The sequence below is a fragment of the Acanthopagrus latus genome, chromosome 18 (genome assembly GCF_904848185.1).
Source record: "Acanthopagrus latus isolate v.2019 chromosome 18, fAcaLat1.1, whole genome shotgun sequence".
NCBI classification, from domain to species: domain Eukaryota; kingdom Metazoa; phylum Chordata; class Actinopteri; order Spariformes; family Sparidae; genus Acanthopagrus; species Acanthopagrus latus.
This window is the reverse complement of record NC_051056.1, coordinates 20,298,052-20,321,393: the sequence shown is the minus strand read 5'-3', so window position 1 is coordinate 20,321,393 and position 23,342 is coordinate 20,298,052. Positions and strand designations below refer to the sequence as shown.

Here is a 23,342-nt window from a genome sequence, read left to right as displayed (position 1 = left end):
CTCTGATGACGCTAATCATAAAAGGATGTGGGATTAAGAAAAATACACGCGAAATGAATCCATTAGAGCCTGCTCAGCACCGGGAGCTGTCCACCCTGCTTTTGTTGCCGTCTGGTCTGTCTCTGGATGAAACACTGTCATGGCGCCTATGAAGTCACCGATAGGGATATTTTACTGGAGAACAGCGACACTAAAATGCAGAAAACGCGTTTAAGCATGATTATATTTGCATGGAGTGTATTACAACGTCGGATTGATTTGAAATTAATCAAAGTGATGTTTAAAATGTTGAACTGTACACTAGATTCTGTTCAAAGATTTCTTTTATTTGGATTGTATAATTGGAAAACATATTTTTTTAGTCGGCTTAATACCAAATCCTTGTTCATGTTTCTTATTTTTTTAACATGTCACTTTCACAACTACTGGACCCGGGAAAACAAGAAAAATGACAGTTTCTGAGAGGGATTTTGGTTAAGTAAAACATTTTAAACTTTTTTGATGAAACTAATTCATTTACCTGCAGAGTAGAAGCAGCTGAGTCACTAGTGTCTGTCAGCCCTGTGCCTCTCGGTAAACTGGACACGATGTATCTGGAGCCCTTTGGCACAGGCTGTCTGACCACCAGCTTCCCTTTCCTGGTCTCTGCTAGAAACAGACTGTACCAGTAGGCATCGTTGGACACCAGAGTGGAGTCTGCGATGGTGGAGTTCCTCTCACTGAGCACACTGTTCCTGCAGGGAGGAGCCGCTTTGCTGGCCTTGGGTTTCTGACACTTGAGCACGATGGTGACCAATATGGTGATGAGCAGCAGAAAAGACACCGAGCCCAGACCGATGACCAAATACAGGTTGAGGTCCGAGAAGATGTCGTATTCTAGAGGCACCTCAGTCAGGTCAGAGTAGGCCTTCACGGCAGTCTCCACTGTGGACAGCTTGATGGTGACTGTAGCAGAGAGAGCAGGCTGCCCGTTGTCCTTGGCGATAACAACCAGTCTCTGGTGGCGCGGATCTCTGTAACTGAACATCCTCATAGTCCGGATCTCTCCGTTGTATTGGTCCAGACTGAACAAGGTGGCGTCAGTCACCTGTAGAAACTGGTAGGTAATCCGAGAGTTGTGCACCGAGTCGGTGTCCAATGCTATCACCTTGGCAACCAGAGAGCCTTTATCGGTGGATCTGGGGATCTTTTCCTCCACCACAGAGCCGTGTGCGCGCCACGGAGACACAATGACCGGAGCGTTGTCGTTCTGGTCCACGATGATGATGTGGACGGTGACGTTACTGCTGAGAGGAGGAGAGCCAGAGTCTCTGGCCTCGATGTGGAAAAGAAACTCCTTCTCGATCTCATAGTCAAAAGTTTTCAGTGCGTAAAGATTCCCGTTCTCTGGATTGATGGAGAACAGCATGGACATGGAGGTGTTGGCTATCTCCTTCTCCAGGATGAAATAAACCAGATACTGGTTTTCATGGAGGTCAGGGTCAAACGCAGTGAGTGAGCTGAGCAGGGCCCCAGGTGCGTTATTCTCCATCACACGTATAGTATAAAACGACTGAGGGAACTGTGGAACATTGTCATTAACATCCAGCAGCTCTAACGTCATAGTCTCATTGTCAGATAAAGGAGGAGAACCTCTGTCTGTGACGGTGAACGTGACGTCATACTCTGGGACCTTCTCACGGTCTAACGGCTCTGACACCACTAATTCATAATAGTTATCAGAGGACTCCCTCAGTTTGAAAGGCATATTATCTGGAATATGAAGATCCACCACTCCATTGTCTCCTGAGTCTTTATCACTGACACTAACTACAGCTATCACTGTGTCTAATTCTATGTTCTCATTGACTGGACTCTGAAATGATTTAATAGATATTTCTGGGTGGTTGTCGTTCATGTCTTCCACAATAATCTTTATTGTACATTGTCCTGACAAACTATTGGCTCCTTTATCAGTGGCTATCACTTCCATATCATAGATTTTGAAATCTTCATAATTTAACATTCCTTTAACAGTGATTTCACCAGTGGAAGGATTCAGATGAAATGTTTCTTGTGTTTTCTCTGACGTATATAAACTGTATGAGTATGTTATGTCAGAATTTGACCCCTCATCTAAATCTGTAGCATTGAGATGAACAACGAGACTTCCAATGGGAGAATTTTCTATCATCTTTATGTTGTAAGTAGCTCTGTCAAATGTCGGAGCATTATCATTAGTGTCCAGAACATGAACAATAATGCTGACCGTACCTGATCGAGCAGGTGTGCCTCCATCTACAGCTGTGAGTATTAAATTATGAACAGCTTGCTGCTCTCGATCTAAAGTCTTTGTTAAAATTAACTCAGCAAATTTCGACCCATCTCTTCCGGTCTGAACTTCAATATTAAAATGTTCACTTTCACTCAGATGGTATGTTTTCACTGAGTTGCTTCCAACATCAGGATCAACTGCATTACTCAAAGAGAATCTCTCTCCTTTAGGTGTCGCTTCAGAAATATCTAAATGAATGGCGTCTCTTCGAAATTGTGGGGCGTTGTCGTTCATATCCAGAATTTCTACTTCTATGTTAAAAATTCGAAGTGGATTTTCCAGTATTGCTTCCAGTTTAAGATAACAAGACGTAGACGACTTCGATGTGCACAGGTATTCTCTGTCGATCTTCTCCACAATATACAGCTCCCCAGTCTCTTTATTCACGTCCAGATATTTCTTATTTGCAATGATGTCCAGACGCATCTTCCTCTGATTCAGTGTTTTGACATCCAGATTGAGATCTGTAGCAAGATTTGCCACAACTGAACCTTCTTTCATCTCCTCTGGTATTGAATAATGAGTCACTGAAGACGATATGTTAGGAATGAAAGAAAGGAAAAATACGAGCAGCACGTACCTGTGACAAGAACGCATTGTGACAACGGACCCCATTGGTGTGTGTGGCTTCACTGCAGTTCAGCCAATATAACGGACGTTTCCAAATATATCCAAGTTTGTATTTCCGGTCCTGGTCTATCGCATATTATTATGGTTTTAATCCAGGTGACATATTTGCGCACAAAAAGAGCGATCGCGTTTTTCGTCGTGGCGTTTCAGCACCACGGAGCTGTCCCGTTTCTTCAAACTGCCCGAATGACAAAATTCACTGTCATGGCGGCCTTTGTCTGTTTTTAATGAGGGAACAGCGCCACCTTTTGCATTTTGAAACACTGTGTTTGACGTCCGAACTAACTGCAGTTTCTTTAGTGGATTTTAAAAGATTGATTTGTACGGATGTTGCAGAATAGAATCATCACAGAAATTTAGTTTTTGTATTCTCACAATTTCTACATTGCAATATAAAATGCCACTTCACTTTAGAAAATGTCGAATTGAAACCAAATGCAAACTACGCTCTTACCTGCAGAGTAGACGCTGCTGAGTCACTAGTGTCTGTCAGCCCTGTGCCTCTCGGTAAACTGGACACGATGTATCTGGAGCCCTTTGGCACAGGCTGTCTGACCACCAGCTTCCCTTTCCTGGTCTCTGCTAGAAACAGACTGTACCAGTAGGCATCGTTGGACACCAGAGTGGAGTCTGCGATGGTGGAGTTCCTCTCACTGAGTACACTGTTCCTGCAGGGAGGAGCCGCTTTGCTGGCCTTGGGTTTCTGACACTTGAGCACGATGGTGACCAATATGGTGATGAGCAGGAGAAAAGACACTGAGCCCAGACCGATGACCAAATACAGGTTGAGGTCTGAGAAGATGTCGTATTCTAGAGGCACCTCAGTCAGGTCAGAGTAGGCCTTCACGGCAGTCTCCACTGTGGACAGCTTGATGGTGACTGTAGCAGAGAGAGCAGGCTGCCCGTTGTCCTTGGCGATAACAACCAGTCTCTGGTGGCGCGGATCTCTGTAACTGAACATCCTCATAGTGCGGATCTCTCCGTTGTATTGGTCCAGACTGAACAAGGTGGCGTCAGTCACCTGTAGAAACTGGTAGGTAATCCGAGAGTTGTGCACCGAGTCGGTGTCTAAGGCTATCACCTTGGCAACCAGGGAGCCTTTATCGGTGGATCTGGGGATCTTTTCCTCCACCACAGAGCCGTGTGCGCGCCACGGAGACACAATGACCGGAGCGTTGTCGTTCTGGTCCACGATGATGATGTGGACGGTGACGTTACTGCTGAGAGGAGGAGAGCCAGAGTCTCTGGCCTCGATGTGGAAAAGAAACTCCTTCTCGATCTCATAGTCAAAAGTTTTCAGTGCGTAAAGATTCCCGTTCTCTGGATTGATGGAGAACAGCATGGACATGGAGGTGTTGGCTATCTCCTTCTCCAGGATGAAATAAACCAGATACTGGTTTTCATGGAGGTCAGGGTCAAACGCAGTGAGTGAGCTGAGCAGGGCCCCAGGTGCGTTATTCTCCATCACACGTATAGTATAAAACGACTGAGGGAACTGTGGAACATTGTCATTAACATCCAGCAGCTCTAACGTCATAGTCTCATTGTCAGATAAAGGAGGAGAACCTCTGTCTGTGACGGTGAACGTGACGTCATACTCTGGGACCTTCTCACGGTCTAACGGCTCTGACACCACTAATTCATAATAGTTATCAGAGGACTCCCTCAGTTTGAAAGGCATATTATGTGGAATATGAAGATCCACCACTCCATTGTCTCCTGAGTCTTTATCACTGACGCTAACTACAGCTATCACTGTGTCTAATTCTATGTTCTCATTGACTGGACTCTGAAATGATTTAATAGATATTTCTGGGTGGTTGTCGTTCATGTCTTCCACAATAATCTTTATTGTACATTGTCCTGACAAACTATTGGCTCCTTTATCAGTGGCTATCACTTCCATATCATAGATTTTGAAATCTTCATAATTTAACATTCCTTTAACAGTGATTTCACCAGTGGAAGGATTCAGATGAAATGTTTCTTGTGTTTTCTCTGACGTATATAAACTGTATGAGTATGTTATGTCAGAATTTGACCCCTCATCTAAATCTGTAGCATTGAGATGAACAACGAGACTTCCAATGGGAGAATTCTCCATCACGTTTATGTTATAATTCACTTTGTCAAATGTAGGAGCATTATCATTAGTGTCCAAAACATGAACAATAACACTTGCAGTGCCTGATCGAGCAGGTGTGCCTCCATCTACAGCTGTGAGTATTAAATTATGAACAGCTTGCTGCTCTCGATCTAAAGCTTTGGTTAAGATCAAATCGGCAAATTTCGATCCCTCTCTTCCGGTCTGAACTTCAATATTAAAATGTTCACTTTCACTCAGATGGTATGTTTTCACTGAGTTGCTTCCAACATCAGGATCAACTGCATTACTCAAAGAGAATCTCTCTCCTTTAGGTGTCGCTTCAGAAATATCTAAATGAATGGCGTCTCGTCGAAATTGTGGGGCGTTGTCGTTCATATCCAAGATTTCTACTTCTATATTAAAAATTCTTAATGGGTTTTCAAGTATCACCTCCAGCCTGAGGTAACAAGACGCTGACGACTTTGTCGGGCAAATATTTTCCCTGTCAATCTTCTCCACAATATACAGTTCCCCAGTCTCTTTGTTCACGTCCAGATATTTCTTATTTGCGATGATATCCAGACGCATCTTCCTCTGATTCAGTGTTTTAACGTCCAGGCTGAGATCTGTAGCAAGATTTGCCACAACCGATCCTTCTTTCATCTCCTCTGGTATTGAATAATGAGTCACTGAAGACAAAATGTTACGAACGAAAGAAAGGAGAAAAACGAGCAGCACGTACCTTTTACGATTACGCATTGTTACAACAGACCCCATTGTTGTGTGTGGCTTCACTGCAGTTCAGCCAATATAACGCACGTTTCCAAATATATCCAAGTTTATATTTCCGGCCCTGGTCTAAGTCATATTATTATGGTTTTAATCCAGGTGATGTATTTGCTCACAAAAAGAGCGATCGCGTTTTCGCCGTGGCGTTTCAGCACCACGGAGCTGTCCCGTTTCTTCAAACTGCCTGAATGACAAAATTCACTGTCATGGCGGCCATAGTCTGTTTTTAATTACGGAGCAGCGCCACCTTTTGCATTTTGGAACGCTCTATCTTTGACATGACATGAAACTGCACTTTGTTAAGTGGATTTTAAAAGATTGATTTGTGCGGATGTTGCAGAATAGAATCATCACATTAATTTAATATTCGTAATATCACAATTTCTACAATACAATATAAAATGTCTCTTCCCTTTAGAAAATGTCGAAATTAAACCAAATGCAATCTACACTCTTACCTGCAGAGTAGAAGCAGCTGAGTCACTAGTGTCTGTCAGCCCTGTGCCTCTCGGTAAACTGGACACGATGTATCTGGAGCCCTTTGGCACAGGCTGTCTGACCACCAGCTTCCCTTTCCTGGTCTCTGCTAGAAACAGACTGTACCAGTAGGCATCGTTGGACACCAGAGTGGAGTCTGCGATGGTGGAGTTCCTCTCACTGAGCACACTGTTCCTGCAGGGAGGAGCCGCTTTGCTGGCCTTTGGTTTCTGACACTTGAGCACAATGGTGACCAATATGGTGATGAGCAGCAGAAAAGACACCGAGCCCAGACCGATGACCAAATACAGGTTGAGGTCTGAGAAGATGTCGTATTCTAGAGGCACCTCAGTCAGGTCAGAGTAGGCCTTCACGGCAGTCTCCACGGTGGACAGCTTGATGGTGACTGTAGCAGAGAGAGCAGGCTGCCCGTTGTCCTTGGCGATAACAACCAGTCTCTGGTGGCGCGGATCTCTGTAACTGAACATCCTCATAGTCCGGATCTCTCCGTTGTATTGGTCCAGACTGAACAAGGTGGCGTCAGTCACCTGTAGAAACTGGTAGGTAATCCGAGAGTTGTGCACCGAGTCGGTGTCCAAGGCTATCACCTTGGCAACCAGGGAGCCTTTATCGGTGGATCTGGGGATCTTTTCCTCCACCACAGAGCCGTGTGCGCGCCACGGAGACACAATGACCGGAGCGTTGTCGTTCTGGTCCACGATGATGATGTGGACGGTGACGTTGCTGCTGAGAGGAGGAGAGCCAGAGTCTCTGGCCTCGATGTGGAAAAGAAACTCCTTCTCGATCTCATAGTCAAAAGTTTTCAGGGCGTAAAGATTCCCGTTCTCTGGATTGATGGAGAACAGCATGGACATGGAGGTGTTGGCTATCTCCTTCTCCAGGATGAAATAAACCAGATACTGGTTTTCATGGAGGTCAGGGTCAAACGCAGTGAGTGAGCTGAGCAGGGCCCCAGGTGCGTTATTCTCCATCACACGTATAGTATAAAACGACTGAGGGAACTGTGGAACATTGTCATTAACATCCAGCAGCTCTAACGTCATAGTCTCATTGTCAGATAAAGGAGGAGAACCTCTGTCTGTGACGGTGAACGTGACGTCATACTCTGGGACCTTCTCACGGTCTAACGGCTCTGACACCACTAATTCATAATAGTTATCAGAGGACTCCCTCAGTTTGAAAGGCATGTTATCTGGAATATGAAGATCCACCACTCCATTGTCTCCTGAGTCTTTATCACTGACACTAACTACAGCTATCACTGTGTCTAATTCTATGTTCTCATTGACTGGACTCTGAAATGATTTAATAGATATTTCTGGATGGTTGTCGTTCATGTCTTCCACAATAATCTTTATTGTACATTGTCCTGACAAACTATTGGCTCCTTTATCAGTGGCTATCACTTCCATATCATAGATTTTGAAATCTTCATAATTTAACATTCCTTTAACAGTGATTTCACCAGTGGAAGGATTCAGATGAAATGTTTCTTGTGTTTTCTCTGACGTATATAAACTGTATGAGTATGTTATGTCAGAATTTGACCCCTCATCTAAATCTGTAGCATTGAGATGAACAACGAGACTTCCAATGGGAGAATTCTCCATCACGTTTATGGTATAATTCACTTTGTCAAATGTAGGAGCATTATCATTAGTGTCCAAAACATGAACAATAACACTTGCAGTGCCTGATCGAGCAGGTGTGCCTCCATCTACAGCTGTGAGTATTAAATTATGAACAGCTTGCTGCTCTCGATCTAAAGCTTTGGTTAAGATCAAATCGGCAAATTTCGATCCCTCTCTTCCGGTCTGAACTTCAATATTAAAATGTTCACTTTCACTCAGATGGTATGTTTTCACTGAGTTGCTTCCAACATCAGGATCAACTGCATTACTCAAAGAGAATCTTTCTCCTTTAGGTGTCGCTTCAGAAATATCTAAATGAATGGCGTCTCGTCGAAATTGTGGGGCGTTGTCGTTCATATCCAAGATTTCTACTTCTATATTAAAAATTCTTAATGGGTTTTCAAGTATCACCTCCAGCCTGAGGTAACAAGACGCTGACGACTTTGTCGGGCAAATATTTTCCCTGTCAATCTTCTCCACAATATACAGTTCCCCAGTCTCTTTGTTCACGTCCAGATATTTCTTATTTGCGATGATATCCAGACGCATCTTCCTCTGATTCAGTGTTTTAACGTCCAGGTTGAGATCTGTAGCAAGATTTGCCACAACCGATCCTTCTTTCATCTCCTCTGGTATTGAATAATGAGTCACTGAAGACAAAATGTTACGAACGAAAGAAAGGAGAAAAACGAGCAGCACGTACCTTTTACGATTACGCATTGTTACAACAGACTCCATTGTTGTGTGTGGCTTCACTGCAGTTCAGCCAATATAACGCACGTTTCCAAATATATCCAAGTTTATATTTCCGGCCCTGGTCTAAGTCATATTATTATGGTTTTAATCCAGGTGATGTATTTGCTCACAAAAAGAAAGATCGCGTTTTCGCCGTGGCGTTTCAGCACCACGGAGCTGTCCCGTTTCTTCAAACTGCCTGAATGACAAAATTCACTGTCATGGCGGCCATAGTCTGTTTTTAATTACGGAGCAGCGCCACCTTTTGCATTTTGGAACGCTCTATCTTTGACATGACAAGAAACTGCACTTTGTTAAGTGGATTTTAAAAGATTGATTTGTGCGGATGTTGCAGAATAGAATCATCACATTAATTTAATATTCGTAATATCACAATTTCTACAATACAATATAAAATGTCTCTTCCCTTTAGAAAATGTCGAAATTAAACCAAATGCAATCTACACTCTTACCTGCAGAGTAGAAGCAGCTGAGTCACTAGTGTCTGTCAGCCCTGTGCCTCTCGGTAAACTGGACACGATGTATCTGGAGCCCTTTGGCACAGGCTGTCTGACCACCAGCTTCCCTTTCCTGGTCTCTGCTAGAAACAGACTGTACCAGTAGGCATCGTTGGACACCAGAGTGGAGTCTGCGATGGTGGAGTTCCTCTCACTGAGCACACTGTTCCTGCAGGGAGGAGCCGCTTTGCTGGCCTTTGGTTTCTGACACTTGAGCACAATGGTGACCAATATGGTGATGAGCAGCAGAAAAGACACCGAGCCCAGACCGATGACCAAATACAGGTTGAGGTCCGAGAAGATGTCGTATTCTAGAGGCACCTCAGTCAGGTCAGAGTAGGCCTTCACGGCAGTCTCCACTGTGGACAGCTTGATGGTGACTGTAGCAGAGAGAGCAGGCTGCCCGTTGTCCTTGGCGATAACAACCAGTCTCTGGTGGCGCGGATCTCTGTAACTGAACATCCTCATAGTCCGGATCTCTCCGTTGTATTGGTCCAGACTGAACAAGGTGGCGTCAGTCACCTGTAGAAACTGGTAGGTAATCCGAGAGTTGTGCACCGAGTCGGTGTCTAAGGCTATCACCTTGGCAACCAGGGAGCCTTTATCGGTGGATCTGGGGATCTTTTCCTCCACCACAGAGCCGTGTGCGCGCCACGGAGACACAATGACCGGAGCGTTGTCGTTCTGGTCCACGATGATGATGTGGACGGTGACGTTACTGCTGAGAGGAGGAGAGCCAGAGTCTCTGGCCTCGATGTGGAAAAGAAACTCCTTCTCGATCTCATAGTCAAAAGTTTTCAGGGCGTAAAGATTCCCGTTCTCTGGATTGATGGAGAACAGCATGGACATGGAGGTGTTGGCTATCTCCTTCTCCAGGATGAAATAAACCAGATACTGGTTTTCATGGAGGTCAGGGTCAAACGCAGTGAGTGAGCTGAGCAGGGCCCCAGGTGCGTTATTCTCCATCACACGTATAGTATAAAACGACTGAGGGAACTGTGGAACATTGTCATTAACATCCAGCAGCTCTAATGTCATAGTCTCATTGTCAGATAAAGGAGGAGAACCTCTGTCTGTGACGGTGAACGTGACGTCATACTCTGGGACCTTCTCACGGTCTAACGGCTCTGACACCACTAATTCATAATAGTTATCAGAGGACTCCCTCAGTTTGAAAGGCATATGATCTGGAATATGAAGATCCACCACTCCATTGTCTCCTGAGTCTTTATCACTGACACTAACTACAGCTATCACTGTGTCTAATTCTATGTTCTCATTGACTGGACTCTGAAATGATTTAATAGATATTTCTGGGTGGTTGTCGTTCATGTCTTCCACAATAATCTTTATTGTACATTGTCCTGACAAACTATTGGCTCCTTTATCAGTGGCTATCACTTCCATATCATAGATTTTGAAATCTTCATAATTTAACATTCCTTTAACAGTGATTTCACCAGTGGAAGGATTCAGATGAAATGTTTCTTGTGTTTTCTCTGACGTATATAAACTGTATGAGTATGTTATGTCAGAATTTGAACCCTCATCTAAATCTGTAGCATTGAGATGAACAACGAGACTTCCAATGGGAGAATTTTCCATCACTTTTATATTGTAACTGACTTTGTCAAATGTAGGAGCATTATCATTAGTGTCCAAAACTCGAACAATAACACTTGCAGTACCTGATCGAGCAGGTGTGCCTCCATCTACAGCCGTGAGTATTAAATTATGAACAGCTTGCTGCTCTCGATCCAAATTCTTAGACAAAATAAATTCAGCAAATTTAGACTCATCTCTTCCGGTCTGAACTTCAATATTGAAGTATTCACTTTCACTCAGATGGTATGTTTTCACTGAGTTGCTTCCAACATCAGGATCAACCGCATTACTCAAAGAGAATCTCTCTCCTTTGGGTGTCGCCTCAGAAATATCTAAATGTATGACGTCTCTTCGAAACTGAGGGGCGTTGTCGTTCATATCCAAGATTTCCACCTCTATATTAAAAATTCTAACCGGGTTTTCTAATATTACTTCCAGTTTCAGATAGCAAGACGATTTTGTGTTGCACAGGTATTCTCTGTCAATCTTCTCCACAACATACAGTTCACCAGTTTCTTTGTTCACGTCCAGATATTTCTTATTTGCGATGATGTCCAGACGCATCTTCCTCTGATTCAGTGTTTTGACATCCAGGCTGAGATCTGTAGCAAGATTTGCCACAACCGATCCTTCTTTCATCTCCTCTGGTATTGAATAGTGAGTCACTGAAGACGAAATGTTACGAACGAAAGAAAGGAGAAAAACGAGCAGCACGTACCTTTTACAAGAACGCATTGTTACAACGGACCCCATTGTTGTGTGTGGCTTCACTGCAGTTTAGCCAATATAACGCACATTTCCAAATATATCCAAGTTTATATTTCCGGCCCTGGTCTATGGTATATCATTATGGTTTTAATCCAGGTGACATATTTTCGCACAAAAACAGCGATCGCGTTTTTCGTCGTGGCGGTTCAGCACAACGGAGCTGTCCCGTATCTTCAAACTGCCCGAATGACAAAATTCACTGTCATGGCGACATTGGCTGTTTTTTTTTTAAATGAGAGAACAGCGCCACCTTTTGCATTTTGAAACACTGTGTTTGACATCAGAACTAACTGCAGTCTCTTTAGTGGATTTTAAAAGATTGACTTGTGCGGATGTTGCAGAATAGAATCATCAGATTAATTTAGTATTTTTATTCTCACAATTTCTACAATGCAAAATAAAATGCCGCTTCACTTTAGAAAATGTCGAATTGAAACCAAATGCAAACTACACTCTTACCTGTAGAGTAGAAGCAGCTGAGTCACTAGTGTCTGTCAGCCCTGTGCCTCTCGGTAAACTGGACACGATGTATCTGGAGCCCTTTGGCACAGGCTGTCTGACCACCAGCTTCCCTTTCCTGGTCTCTGCTAGAAACAGACTGTACCAGTAGGCATCGTTGGACACCAGAGTGGAGTCTGCGATGGTGGAGTTCCTCTCACTGAGCACACTGTTCCTGCAGGGAGGAGCCGCTTTGCTGGCCTTGGGTTTCTGACACTTGAGCACGATGGTGACCAATATGGTGATGAGCAGCAGAAAAGACACCGAGCCCAGACCGATGACCAAATACAGGTTGAGGTCTGAGAAGATGTCATATTCTAGAGGCACTTCAGTCAGGTCAGAGTAGGCCTTCACGGCAGTCTCCACTGTGGACAGCTTGATGGTGACTGTAGCAGAGAGAGCAGGCTGCCCGTTGTCCTTGGCGATAACAACCAGTCTCTGGTGGCGCGGATCTCTGTAACTGAACATCCTCATAGTGCGGATCTCTCCGTTGTATTGGTCCAGACTGAACAAGGTGGCGTCAGTCACCTGTAGAAACTGGTAGGTAATCCGAGAGTTGTGCACCGAGTCGGTGTCTAAGGCTATCACCTTGGCAACCAGAGAGCCTTTATCGGTGGATCTGGGGATCTTTTCCTCCACCACAGAGCCGTGTGCGCGCCACGGAGACACAATGACCGGAGCGTTGTCGTTCTGGTCCACGATGATGATGTGGACGGTGACGTTACTGCTGAGAGGAGGAGAGCCAGAGTCTCTGGCCTCGATGTGGAAAAGAAACTCCTTCTCGATCTCATAGTCAAAAGTTTTCAATGCGTAAAGATTCCCGTTCTCTGGATTGATGGAGAACAGCATGGACATGGAGGTGTTGGCTATCTCCTTCTCCAGGATGAAATAAACCAGATACTGGTTTTCATGGAGGTCAGGGTCAAACGCAGTGAGTGAGCTGAGCAGGGCCCCGGGTGCGTTATTCTCCATCACACGTATAGTATAAAACGACTGAGGGAACTGTGGAACATTGTCATTAACATCCAGCAGCTCTAACGTCATAGTCTCATTGTCAGATAAAGGAGGAGAACCTCTGTCTGTGACGGTGAACGTGACGTCATACTCTGGGACCTTCTCACGGTCTAACGGCTCTGACACCACTAATTCATAATAGTTATCAGAGGACTCCCTCAGTTTGAAAGGCATATTATCTGGAATATGAAGATCCACCACTCCATTGTCTCCTGAGTCTTTATCACTGACACTAACTACAGCTATCACTGTGTCTAATTCTATGTTCTCATTGACTGGACTCTGAAATGATTTAATAGATATTTCTGGGTGGTTGTCGTTCATGTCTTCCACAATAATCTTTATTGTACATTGTCCTGACAAACTATTGGCTCCTTTATCAGTGGCTATCACTTCCATATCATAGATTTTGAAATCTTCATAATTTAACATTCCTTTAACAGTGATTTCACCAGTGGAAGGATTCAGATGAAATGTTTCTTGTGTTTTCTCTGACGTATATAAACTGTATGAGTATGTTATGTCAGAATTTGACCCCTCATCTAAATCTGTTGCATTCAGATGAACAACGAGACTTCCAATGGGAGAATTTTCCATCACTTTTATGTTGTAACTAGCTTTGTCAAATGTAGGAGCATTATCATTAGTGTCTGAAACATGAACAATAACTCTTGCAGTGCCTGATCGAGCAGGTGTGCCTCCATCTACAGCTGTGAGTATTAAATTATAAACAGCCTGCTGCTCCCTGTCTAAAGCCTTTTTCAGTATCAAATCAGCAAATTTCGACCCATCTCTTCCGGTCTGAACTTCAATAGTAAAGTGTTCATTTTCACTCAGATGGTATGTTTTCACTGAGTTGCTTCCAACATCAGGATCAACTGCATTACTCAATGAGAATCTTTCACCAGCAGGCGTTGACTCGGCTATGTCCAAATGAATGGCGTCTCTTCGAAACTGTGGGGCGTTGTCGTTCATATCCAGAATTTCAAGTTCAATGTTAAATATTCGCAATGGATTTTCAAGTATTACTTCCATTTTCAAGTAGCACAATGTGAGCGTTTTTGTACAAAGAAATTCCCTGTCAATTTTCTCTACAACATAAAGCTCACCAGTCTCTTTGTTCACATCCAAATATTTTTTGTTGGCGATTAGATCAAGACGCATCTTCCTCTGATTCAGTGTTTTAACGTCCAGGCTGAGATCTGTAGCAAGATTTGCGACGACTGATCCTTCTTTCATCTCCTCTGGTATTGAATAATGAGTCACTGAGCCAGTTACATGAGGAACGAATGACAGGAGAACAACAAGCGACACGTACCTTGTCAACGAATGCATTGTTAGGTCGGACGGCATTACCGTTCTTCTGTTCACTGAGAAAAGTGCATTAGTCCATGCAATGCATATACCCACTGATTTACAAATTTGCTTTTAAGATATCAGTCCGCGCATAGTGATGAAAATATTATTCCATGAAGATGTGGACCTATAAAACGGTGACATCGCATTCCGCGTGAGCTCAGCACCGCGGAGCTGTCCGGCTGTTTGGAGCTCTGCGGTTTTTGCAATGCTTTCCTGTCATGGCGTCTGTGGGTTAGTGTATTTTTCGGGTAAACAGCGCCGCTTTTCGCAAATCGCAGGGAGGTGTATCAAAAATGAGGGCAAATTTAAAAGTGACCAGGCTGTAAACGTTGAAACCTGACCTCAAAGTGTTTCAATGCTGCAGATATTTTTGAAAAGAGTTATGTTGTCTGGTTAACCTTTGTTAGATGACGTCATGATCTTAATACCATCACTCGGTATATGGCAACGTGAAATGTACTAAAAAGTAGAAAGTACAGAAGAAATTTTAACTTGGTCATACCTGCAGAGTAGACGCTGCGGAGTCACTAGTGTCTGTCAGTCCTGTGCCTCTCGGTAAACTGGACACGATGTATCTGGAGCCCTTTGGCACAGGCTGTCTGACCACCAGCTTCCCTTTCCTGGTCTCTGCTAGAAACAGACTGTACCAGTAGGCATCGTTGGACACCAGAGTGGAGTCTGCGATGGTGGAGTTCCTCTCACTGAGCACACTGTTCCTGCAGGGAGGAGCCGCTTTGCTGGCCTTGGGTTTCTGACACTTGAGCACGATGGTGACCAATATGGTGATGAGCAGCAGAAAAGACACCGAGCCCAGACCGATGACCAAATACAGGTTGAGGTCTGAGAAGATGTCGTATTCTAGAGGCACCTCAGTCAGGTCAGAGTAGGCCTTCACGGCAGTCTCCACTGTGGACAGCTTGATGGTGACTGTAGCAGAGAGAGCAGGCTGCCCGTTGTCCTTGGCGATAACAACCAGTCTCTGGTGGCGCGGATCTCTGTAACTGAACATCCTCATAGTCCGGATCTCTCCGTTGTATTGGTCCAGACTGAACAAGGTGGCGTCAGTCACCTGTAGAAACTGGTAGGTAATCCGAGAGTTGTGCACCGAGTCGGTGTCCAATGCTATCACCTTGGCAACCAGGGAGCCTTTATCGGTGGATCTGGGGATCTTTTCCTCCACCACAGAGCCGTGTGCGCGCCACGGAGACACAATGACCGGAGCGTTGTCGTTCTGGTCCACGATGATGATGTGGACGGTGACGTTACTGCTGAGAGGAGGAGAGCCAGAGTCTCTGGCCTCGATGTGGAAAAGAAACTCCTTCTCGATCTCATAGTCAAAAGTTTTCAGGGCGTAAAGATTCCCGTTCTCTGGATTGATGGAGAACAGCATGGACATGGAGGTGTTGGCTATCTCCTTCTCCAGGATGAAATAAACCAGATACTGGTTTTCATGGAGGTCAGGGTCAAACGCAGTGAGTGAGCTGAGCAGGGCCCCAGGTGCGTTATTCTCCATCACACGTATAGTATAAAACGACTGAGGGAACTGTGGAACATTGTCATTAACATCCAGCAGCTCTAATGTCATAGTCTCATTGTCAGATAAAGGAGGAGAACCTCTGTCTGTGACGGTGAACGTGACGTCATACTCTGGGACCTTCTCACGGTCTAACGGCTCTGACACCACTAATTCATAATAGTTATCAGAGGACTCCCTCAGTTTGAAAGGCATGTTATCTGGAATATGAAGATCCACCACTCCATTGTCTCCTGAGTCTTTATCACTGACACTAACTACAGCTATCACTGTGTCTAATTCTATGTTCTCATTGACTGGACTCTGAAATGATTTAATAGATATTTCTGGGTGGTTGTCGTTCATGTCTTCCACAATAATCTTTATTGTACATTGTCCTGACAAACTATTGGCTCCTTTATCAGTGGCTATCACTTCCATATCATAGATTTTGAAATCTTCATAATTTAACATTCCTTTAACAGTGATTTCACCCGTGGAAGGATTCAGATGAAATGTTTCTTGTGTTTTCTCTGACGTATATAAACTGTATGAGTATGTTATATCAGAATTTGACCCCTCATCTAAATCTGTAGCATTGAGATGAACAACGAGACTTCCAATGGGAGAATTTTCCATCACTTTTATGTTATAATTCACTTTGTCAAATGTCGGAGCATTATCATTAGTGTCCAAAACATGAACAATAATGCTGACCGTACCTGATCGTGCAGGTGTGCCTCCATCTACAGCTGTGAGTATTAAATTATGAACAGCTTGCTTCTCTCGATCTAAAGTCTTTGTTAAAATTAATTCGGCAAATTTAGACCCATCTCTTCCTGTCTGAACTTCAATATTAAAGTGTTCACTTTCACTCAGATGGTATGTTTTCACTGAATTAGTTCCAACATCAGGATCAACCGCATTACTCAAAGAGAATCTCTCTCCTTTGGGTGTCGCTTCAGAAATATCTAAATGAATGGCGTCTCTTCGAAACTGTGGGGCGTTGTCGTTCATATCCAACATTTCTACTTCTATATTGAAAATTCGCAGTGGGTTTTCTAATATTACTTCCAGTTTGAGATAACAAGACGTTGACGACTTTGTGGGGCAAAGATATTCTCTATCAATCTTCTCCACAATATACAGCTCCCCAGTCTCTTTGTTCACGTCCAGATATTTCTTATTTGCGATGATGTCCAGACGCATCTTCCTCTGATTCAGTGTTTTAACGTCCAGGCTGAGATCTGTAGCAAGATTTGCCACAACCGATCCTTCTTTCATCTCCTCTGGTATTGAATAATGAGTCACTGAAGACGAAATGTTACGAACGAAAGAAAGGAGAAAAACGAGCAGCACGTACCTTTTACAAGAACGCATTGTTACAACAGACCCCATTGTTGTGTGTGGCTTCACTGCAGTTCAGCCAATATAACGCACATTTCCAAATATATCCAAGTTTATATTTCCGGCCCTGGTCTAAGACATATTATTATGGTTTAAATCCAGGTGATGTATTTGCTCACAAAAAGAGCGATCGCGTTTTTAGTCGTGGCGTTTCAGCACCACGGAGCTGTCCCGTTTCTTCAAACTGCCTGAATGACAAAATTCACTGTCATGGCCGCCTTGCCTGTTTTTTTAATGAGAGAACAGCGCCACCTTTTGCATTTTGAAACACTGTGTTTGACATCAGAACTAACTGCAGTTTAAGTGGATTTTAAAAGATTGATTCCTGCGGATGTTGCAGAATAGAGTCATCAGACTAATTTAGTATTTGTATTCTCACAACTTGTAAAATGCAATTTGAGATGCCAGTTAAGTTCAGAAAATCTAATATTAAAACCAAATGCAATCTACAGTCTTACCTGCAGAGTAGAAGCAGCTGAGTCACTAGTGTCTGTCAGCCCTGTGCCTCTCGGTAAACTGGACACGATGTATCTGGAGCCCTTTGGCACAGGCTGTCTGACCACCAGCTTCCCTTTCCTGGTCTCTGCGAGAAACAGACTGTACCAGTAGGCATCGTTGGACACCAGAGTGGAGTCTGCGATGGTGGAGTTCCTCTCACTGAGCACACTGTTCCTGCAGGGAGGAGCCGCTTTGCTGGCCTTTGGTTTCTGACACTTGAGCACGATGGTGACCAATATGGTGATGAGCAGCAGAAAAGACACAGAGCCCAGACCGATGACCAAATACAGGTTGAGGTCTGAGAAGATGTCGTATTCTAGAGGCACCTCAGTCAGGTCAGAGTAGGCCTTCACGGCAGTCTCCACTGTGGACAGCTTGATGGTGACTGTAGCAGAGAGAGCAGGCTGCCCGTTGTCCTTGGCGATAACAACCAGTCTCTGGTGGCGCGGATCTCTGTAACTGAACATCCTCATAGTCCGGATCTCTCCGTTGTATTGGTCCAGACTGAACAAGGTGGCGTCAGTCACCTGTAGAAACTGGTAGGTAATCCGAGAGTTGTGCACCGAGTCGGTGTCTAAGGCTATCACCTTGGCAACCAGAGAGCCTTTATCGGTGGATCTGGGGATCTTTTCCTCCACCACAGAGCCGTGTGCGCGCCACGGAGACACAATGACCGGAGCGTTGTCGTTCTGGTCCACGATGATGATGTGGACGGTGACGTTACTGCTGAGAGGAGGAGAGCCAGAGTCTCTGGCCTCGATGTGGAAAAGAAACTCCTTCTCGATCTCATAGTCAAAAGTTTTCAGGGCGTAAAGATTCCCGTTCTCTGGATTGATGGAGAACAGCATGGACATGGAGGTGTTGGCTATCTCCTTCTCCAGGATGAAATAAACCAGATACTGGTTTTCATGGAGGTCAGGGTCAAACGCAGTGAGTGAGCTGAGCAGGGCCCCAGGTGCGTTATTCTCCATCACACGTATAGTATAAAACGACTGAGGGAACTGTGGAACATTGTCATTAACATCCAGCAGCTCTAACGTCATAGTCTCATTGTCAGATAAAGGAGGAGAACCTCTGTCTGTTACGGTGAACGTGACGTCATACTCTGGGACCTTCTCACGGTCTAACGGCTCTGACACCACTAATTCATAATAGTTATCAGAGGACTCCCTCAGTTTGAAAGGCATATTATCTGGAATATGAAGATCCACCACTCCATTGTCTCCTGAGTCTTTATCACTGACACTAACTACAGCTATCACTGTGTCTAATTCTATGTTCTCATTGACTGGACTCTGAAATGATTTAATAGATATTTCTGGGTGGTTGTCGTTCATGTCTTCCACAATAATCTTTATTGTACATTGTCCTGACAAACTATTGGCTCCTTTATCAGTGGCTATCACTTCCATATCATAGATTTTGAAATCTTCATAATTTAACATTCCTTTAACAGTGATTTCACCAGTGGAAGGATTCAGATGAAATGTTTCTTGTGTTTTCTCTGACGTATATAAACTGTATGAGTATGTTATATCAGAATTTGACCCCTCATCTAAATCTGTACCATTGAGATGAACAACGAGACTTCCAATGGGAGAATTTTCCATCACTTTTATATTGTAACTGACTTTATCAAATGTAGGAGCATTATCATTAGTGTCCAAAACTCGAACAATAACACTTGCAGTACCTGATCGAGCAGGTGTGCCTCCATCTACAGCCGTGAGTATTAAATTATGAACAGCTTGCTGCTCTCGATCTAAGTTCATTTTCAAGATTAATTCAGCAAATTTCGACCCATCTCTTCCGGTCTGGACTTCAATATTAAAATGTTCACTTTCACTCAGATGGTATGTTTTCACTGAGTTGCTTCCAACATCAGGATCAACTGCGTTGCTCAGAGAGAATCTCTCTCCTCTCGGTGCCGCTTCAGAGATATCTAAATGAATGACGTCTCTTCGAAATTGTGGGGCGTTGTCGTTCATATCCAAAATTTCTACTTCTATATTAAAAATTCGCACTGGGTTTTCTAGGATTATTTCCATTTTTAAATAGCACAATGTCAGCATTTTTGTACAGAGATATTCCCTGTCAATCTTCTCCACAATATACAGCTCCCCAGTCTCTTTGTTCACGTCCAGATATTTCTTATTTGCAATGATGTCCAGACGCATCTTCCTCTGATTCAGTGTTTTAACGTCCAGGCTGAGATCTGTAGCAAGATTTGCCACAACCGATCCTTCTTTCATCTCCTCTGGTATTGAATAATGAGTCACTGAAGACGAAATGTTACGAACGAAAGAAAGGAGAAAAACGAGCAGCACGTACCTTTTACAAGAACGCATTGTTACAACATACCCCATTGTTGTGTGTGGCTTCACTGCAGTTCAGCCAATATAACGCACATTTCCAAATATATCCAAGTGTCCTTTCAGACGTCAATTAAAACACTTGTGTGTTGTTTAAATCCCAACGAGATTTTGTCACAATCAAATGGTAATTTCTCCTTGAGGCTGCTGCGAGTTTCAGCACCACGGAGCTGTCCGGGTGTTCTAATGTCTGCCTCACTGACTCAGATTCACTGTCATGGCGTTCACGGGCTCGTATATTTTGGAGTAAACAGCGCCACTCTTTGCATATTATCAGGTGCTACACTTAAAGCTTTAACTACCCTGGAAACCTCAAACTAAAAATGACTTTCAAACTGAACACAGCTGCTTTTGCTGCTCACAGTAGCACAGTTTATCAAATTATCCAACTATAGTTAAATGTTGCAAACATACATAGCTCGAAGAGGGTATAGAACTACATAATTTGAAAAAGTTAATAAATAAATAACAGCAATAAATCCCTGTAGCTGATTCTTACCTGCAGAGTAGAAGCAGCTGAGTCACTAGTGTCTGTCAGCCCTGTGCCTCTCGGTAAACTGGACACGATGTATCTGGAGCCCTTTGGCACAGGCTGTCTGACCACCAGCTTCCCTTTCCTGGTCTCTGCGAGAAACAGACTGTACCAGTAGGCATCGTTGGACACCAGAGTGGAGTCTGCGATGGTGGAGTTCCTCTCACTGAGCACACTGTTCCTGCAGGGAGGAGCCGCTTTGCTGGCCTTGGGTTTCTGACACTTGAGCACGATGGTGACCAATATGGTGATGAGCAGCAGAAAAGACACCGAGCCCAGACCGATGACCAAATACAGGTTGAGGTCTGAGAAGATGTCGTATTCTAGAGGCACCTCAGTCAGGTCAGAGTAGGCCTTCACGGCAGTCTCCACTGTGGACAGCTTGATGGTGACTGTAGCAGAGAGAGCAGGCTGCCCGTTGTCCTTGGCGATAACAACCAGTCTCTGGTGGCGCGGATCTCTGTAACTGAACATCCTCATAGTCCGGATCTCTCCGTTGTATTGGTCCAGACTGAACAAGGTGGCGTCAGTCACCTGTAGAAACTGGTAGGTAATCCGAGAGTTGTGCACCGAGTCGGTGTCCAAGGCTATCACCTTGGCAACCAGGGAGCCTTTATCAGTGGATCTGGGGATCTTTTCCTCCACCACAGAGCCGTGTGCGCGCCACGGAGACACAATGACCGGAGCGTTGTCGTTCTGGTCCACGATGATGATGTGGACGGTGACGTTGCTGCTGAGAGGAGGAGAGCCAGAGTCTCTGGCCTCGATGTGGAAAAGAAACTCCTTCTCGATCTCATAGTCAAAAGTTTTCAGAGCGTAAAGATTGCCGTTCTCTGGATTGATGGAGAACAGCATGGACATGGAGGTGTTGGCTATCTCCTTCTCCAGGATGAAATAAACCAGATACTGGTTTTCATGGAGGTCAGGGTCAAACGCAGTGAGTGAGCTGAGCAGGGCCCCAGGTGCGTTATTCTCCATCACACGTATAGTATAAAACGACTGAGGGAACTGTGGCGCGTTGTCATTGACGTCCAGTAGATGCAGATGTATTGTTTCATTGTCAGATAAAGTCGGCGTCCCTGCATCTGTCACTATCAACGTGATGTCATATTCAGCTACTGATTCACGATCCAAGGGTTCTGACACTATGAGCTTATAATGCGTGGGTCTGTCTGATGACTTATTGAGAATAAAGGGCAGTCTCTCATTTATGGATAAACTCACTTTCCCATTATCGCCGGTGTCTCTGTCACTAATGCCAACCAGAGCTATGACACTTCCCACTGGGATGTTCTCGTCCACTGTGTCTTTCACTGACTGTATTGTAATTTCTGGATAATTGTCATTCATATCTGTCACCTGGACCACCACTTTGCATTGCCCTAGTAAGGGATGTGTACCCTTGTCTCTGGCCTCAATGTGCATCTCATAAAATTTCATATCTTCATAATCAATAGTACCTTTAACTGTTATCTCCCCTGTGTTAGGATTCAATGCAAACACCTCTTGTGTTTTCTCTGACGTGTACAGGGTGAACGAGTACACCATCTCTGAATTCACACCCTCGTCTAGATCTGTGGCGTTCAGCTTCATCACTAAGGTTCCGATCGGGGAATTTTCCGTCATATTAACCGTGTAGGTCTGCTTGTCAAACCGAGGAGGATTATCGTTTGTGTCCTGTACTCTCACAATAATATTTGCAGTGCCGGAGCGCACAGGGATCCCGCCGTCTACAGCTGTCAGGATTAGATTATGAACGGCGGTCTTCTCTCTGTCTAAAGACTTTGTCAGCACCAAATCAACATATTGAGTTCCATCACTGCCCGTCTGAATTTCAATGGTGAAATGTTCACTGGCGCTGAGTCTGTATGTCTTAATTGTGTTGACGCCAACATCTGGATCCACAGCATTGGGCAGGGAGAATCTCTCTCCTGGTGTGGCCGATTCTGAAACGTCTAGCTCGACTCTGTCTCGTCGGAAATGTGGAGCGTTATCATTTATGTCCGTTATTCCGAGTTCGATGTTGAAGATACGTAAGGGGCTTTCTATGATGACATCAAGCTTTAAGAAACAGGAGGCTGTTTTCGTCGGACAGAGATTTTCCCTGTCCATCTTTTCCACGACATATAGCTCTCCTGTCTTTTTATTGACATCTAGATATTTTTTGTTATGGAAAATATCAAGTTTTACCTCTCGTTGTGCCAAACCTCCAAGATCAAGTCCCAAATCCGCGGCGAGATTAGCCACAACAGAGCCCCTCTCCATCTCCTCGGCTATGGAGTACCGTGTCACAGACAAAGCGCCTGGCCACACTGCGCACCAGACAAAGGCAGTGGCCCAGAGATGCATCCTCTCGTCCTCAGGGAACAGTAATCCAGATTGTAACAACTGGATGTTTTGGTTAATTCGTAGGATCTGACTAAAAACCTCAGGGCATGGCTTGGGTTCAAGTCGTTAATTTAAGAATAAAAAAGGCACATCCTCCAGGATGCTGTGTCCTGCACCCTTTATAAATGGGTGTGTCGCTGTAATGACTGGAGGAGAGAGATGCATTATGTTTTAGTGGTCCACAGTG

At 44.4% G+C, this 23,342-nt stretch overlaps 7 protein-coding genes across 12 annotated transcripts in view; all 7 read right to left on the bottom strand.

Annotated features, from left to right (window-relative positions):
• LOC119007758 (protocadherin alpha-C2-like) overlaps positions 1-17,525 on the bottom strand; it is a 40,556-nt gene extending 23,031 nt beyond the window's left edge. For 2 of the 3 annotated variants that reach the window (XM_037077649.1, XM_037077646.1), the window contains exon 1: positions 3,399-5,980. In XM_037077649.1, the coding sequence (XP_036933544.1) occupies positions 3,399-5,807 (2,409 nt within the window). In that variant the 5' untranslated portion in view covers positions 5,808-5,980. Of the gene's footprint in view, positions 1-3,398; positions 5,981-14,947 lie in introns of those variants that run through there. The other variant, XM_037077647.1, reaches the window with a different exon arrangement.
• On the bottom strand, positions 123-3,064 carry LOC119007757 (protocadherin alpha-C2-like). Of its 2 annotated transcripts, none has more exons than XM_037077643.1 (2): positions 521-3,062; positions 123-146 (listed from the first exon to the last, which is right to left on the bottom strand). In XM_037077643.1, the coding sequence occupies exons 1-2, from the start codon at positions 2,927-2,929 to the stop codon at positions 138-140; spliced, it is 2,418 nt and encodes an 805-aa protein (XP_036933538.1). In that variant the 5' UTR covers positions 2,930-3,062; the 3' UTR covers positions 123-137. The 2 variants fall into 2 exon arrangements, with proteins under 2 accessions (XP_036933538.1, XP_036933537.1); XM_037077642.1 differs by having other exon boundaries at positions 140-190; positions 521-3,064.
• LOC119007759 (protocadherin alpha-C2-like) lies at positions 6,251-8,861 on the bottom strand. Its single transcript, XM_037077650.1, has one exon. The coding sequence runs from the start codon at positions 8,684-8,686 to the stop codon at positions 6,266-6,268; it is 2,421 nt and encodes an 806-aa protein (XP_036933545.1). The 5' UTR covers positions 8,687-8,861; the 3' UTR covers positions 6,251-6,265.
• Positions 9,106-23,289, bottom strand: LOC119007761 (protocadherin alpha-C2-like). 3 transcript variants are annotated; one of them, XM_037077654.1, is made up of 2 exons: positions 20,735-23,289; positions 9,106-9,156 (listed from the first exon to the last, which is right to left on the bottom strand). In XM_037077654.1, the coding sequence occupies exons 1-2, from the start codon at positions 23,114-23,116 to the stop codon at positions 9,145-9,147; spliced, it is 2,394 nt and encodes a 797-aa protein (XP_036933549.1). In that variant the 5' UTR covers positions 23,117-23,289; the 3' UTR covers positions 9,106-9,144. The 3 variants fall into 3 exon arrangements, with proteins under 3 accessions (XP_036933549.1, XP_036933548.1, XP_036933547.1); XM_037077653.1 differs by lacking the exon at positions 9,106-9,156 and adding an exon at positions 12,007-12,033; XM_037077652.1 differs by lacking the exon at positions 9,106-9,156 and adding an exon at positions 17,680-17,823.
• LOC119007768 (protocadherin alpha-C2-like) lies at positions 9,156-11,757 on the bottom strand. Its single transcript, XM_037077661.1, has 2 exons — positions 9,801-11,757; positions 9,156-9,237 (listed from the first exon to the last, which is right to left on the bottom strand). Exons 1-2 carry the CDS (start codon positions 11,557-11,559, stop codon positions 9,182-9,184), a joined length of 1,815 nt encoding a protein of 604 aa, XP_036933556.1. The 5' UTR covers positions 11,560-11,757; the 3' UTR covers positions 9,156-9,181.
• On the bottom strand, positions 11,931-14,858 carry LOC119007767 (protocadherin alpha-C2-like). The gene is made up of 2 exons (XM_037077660.1): positions 12,678-14,858; positions 11,931-12,114 (listed from the first exon to the last, which is right to left on the bottom strand). Exons 1-2 carry the CDS (start codon positions 14,437-14,439, stop codon positions 12,059-12,061), a joined length of 1,818 nt encoding a protein of 605 aa, XP_036933555.1. The 5' UTR covers positions 14,440-14,858; the 3' UTR covers positions 11,931-12,058.
• LOC119007766 (protocadherin alpha-C2-like) lies at positions 17,823-20,284 on the bottom strand. The gene is made up of 2 exons (XM_037077659.1): positions 18,468-20,284; positions 17,823-17,904 (listed from the first exon to the last, which is right to left on the bottom strand). Exons 1-2 carry the CDS (start codon positions 20,227-20,229, stop codon positions 17,849-17,851), a joined length of 1,818 nt encoding a protein of 605 aa, XP_036933554.1. The 5' UTR covers positions 20,230-20,284; the 3' UTR covers positions 17,823-17,848.
• Positions 23,290-23,342: the final 53 nt, after the last annotated feature.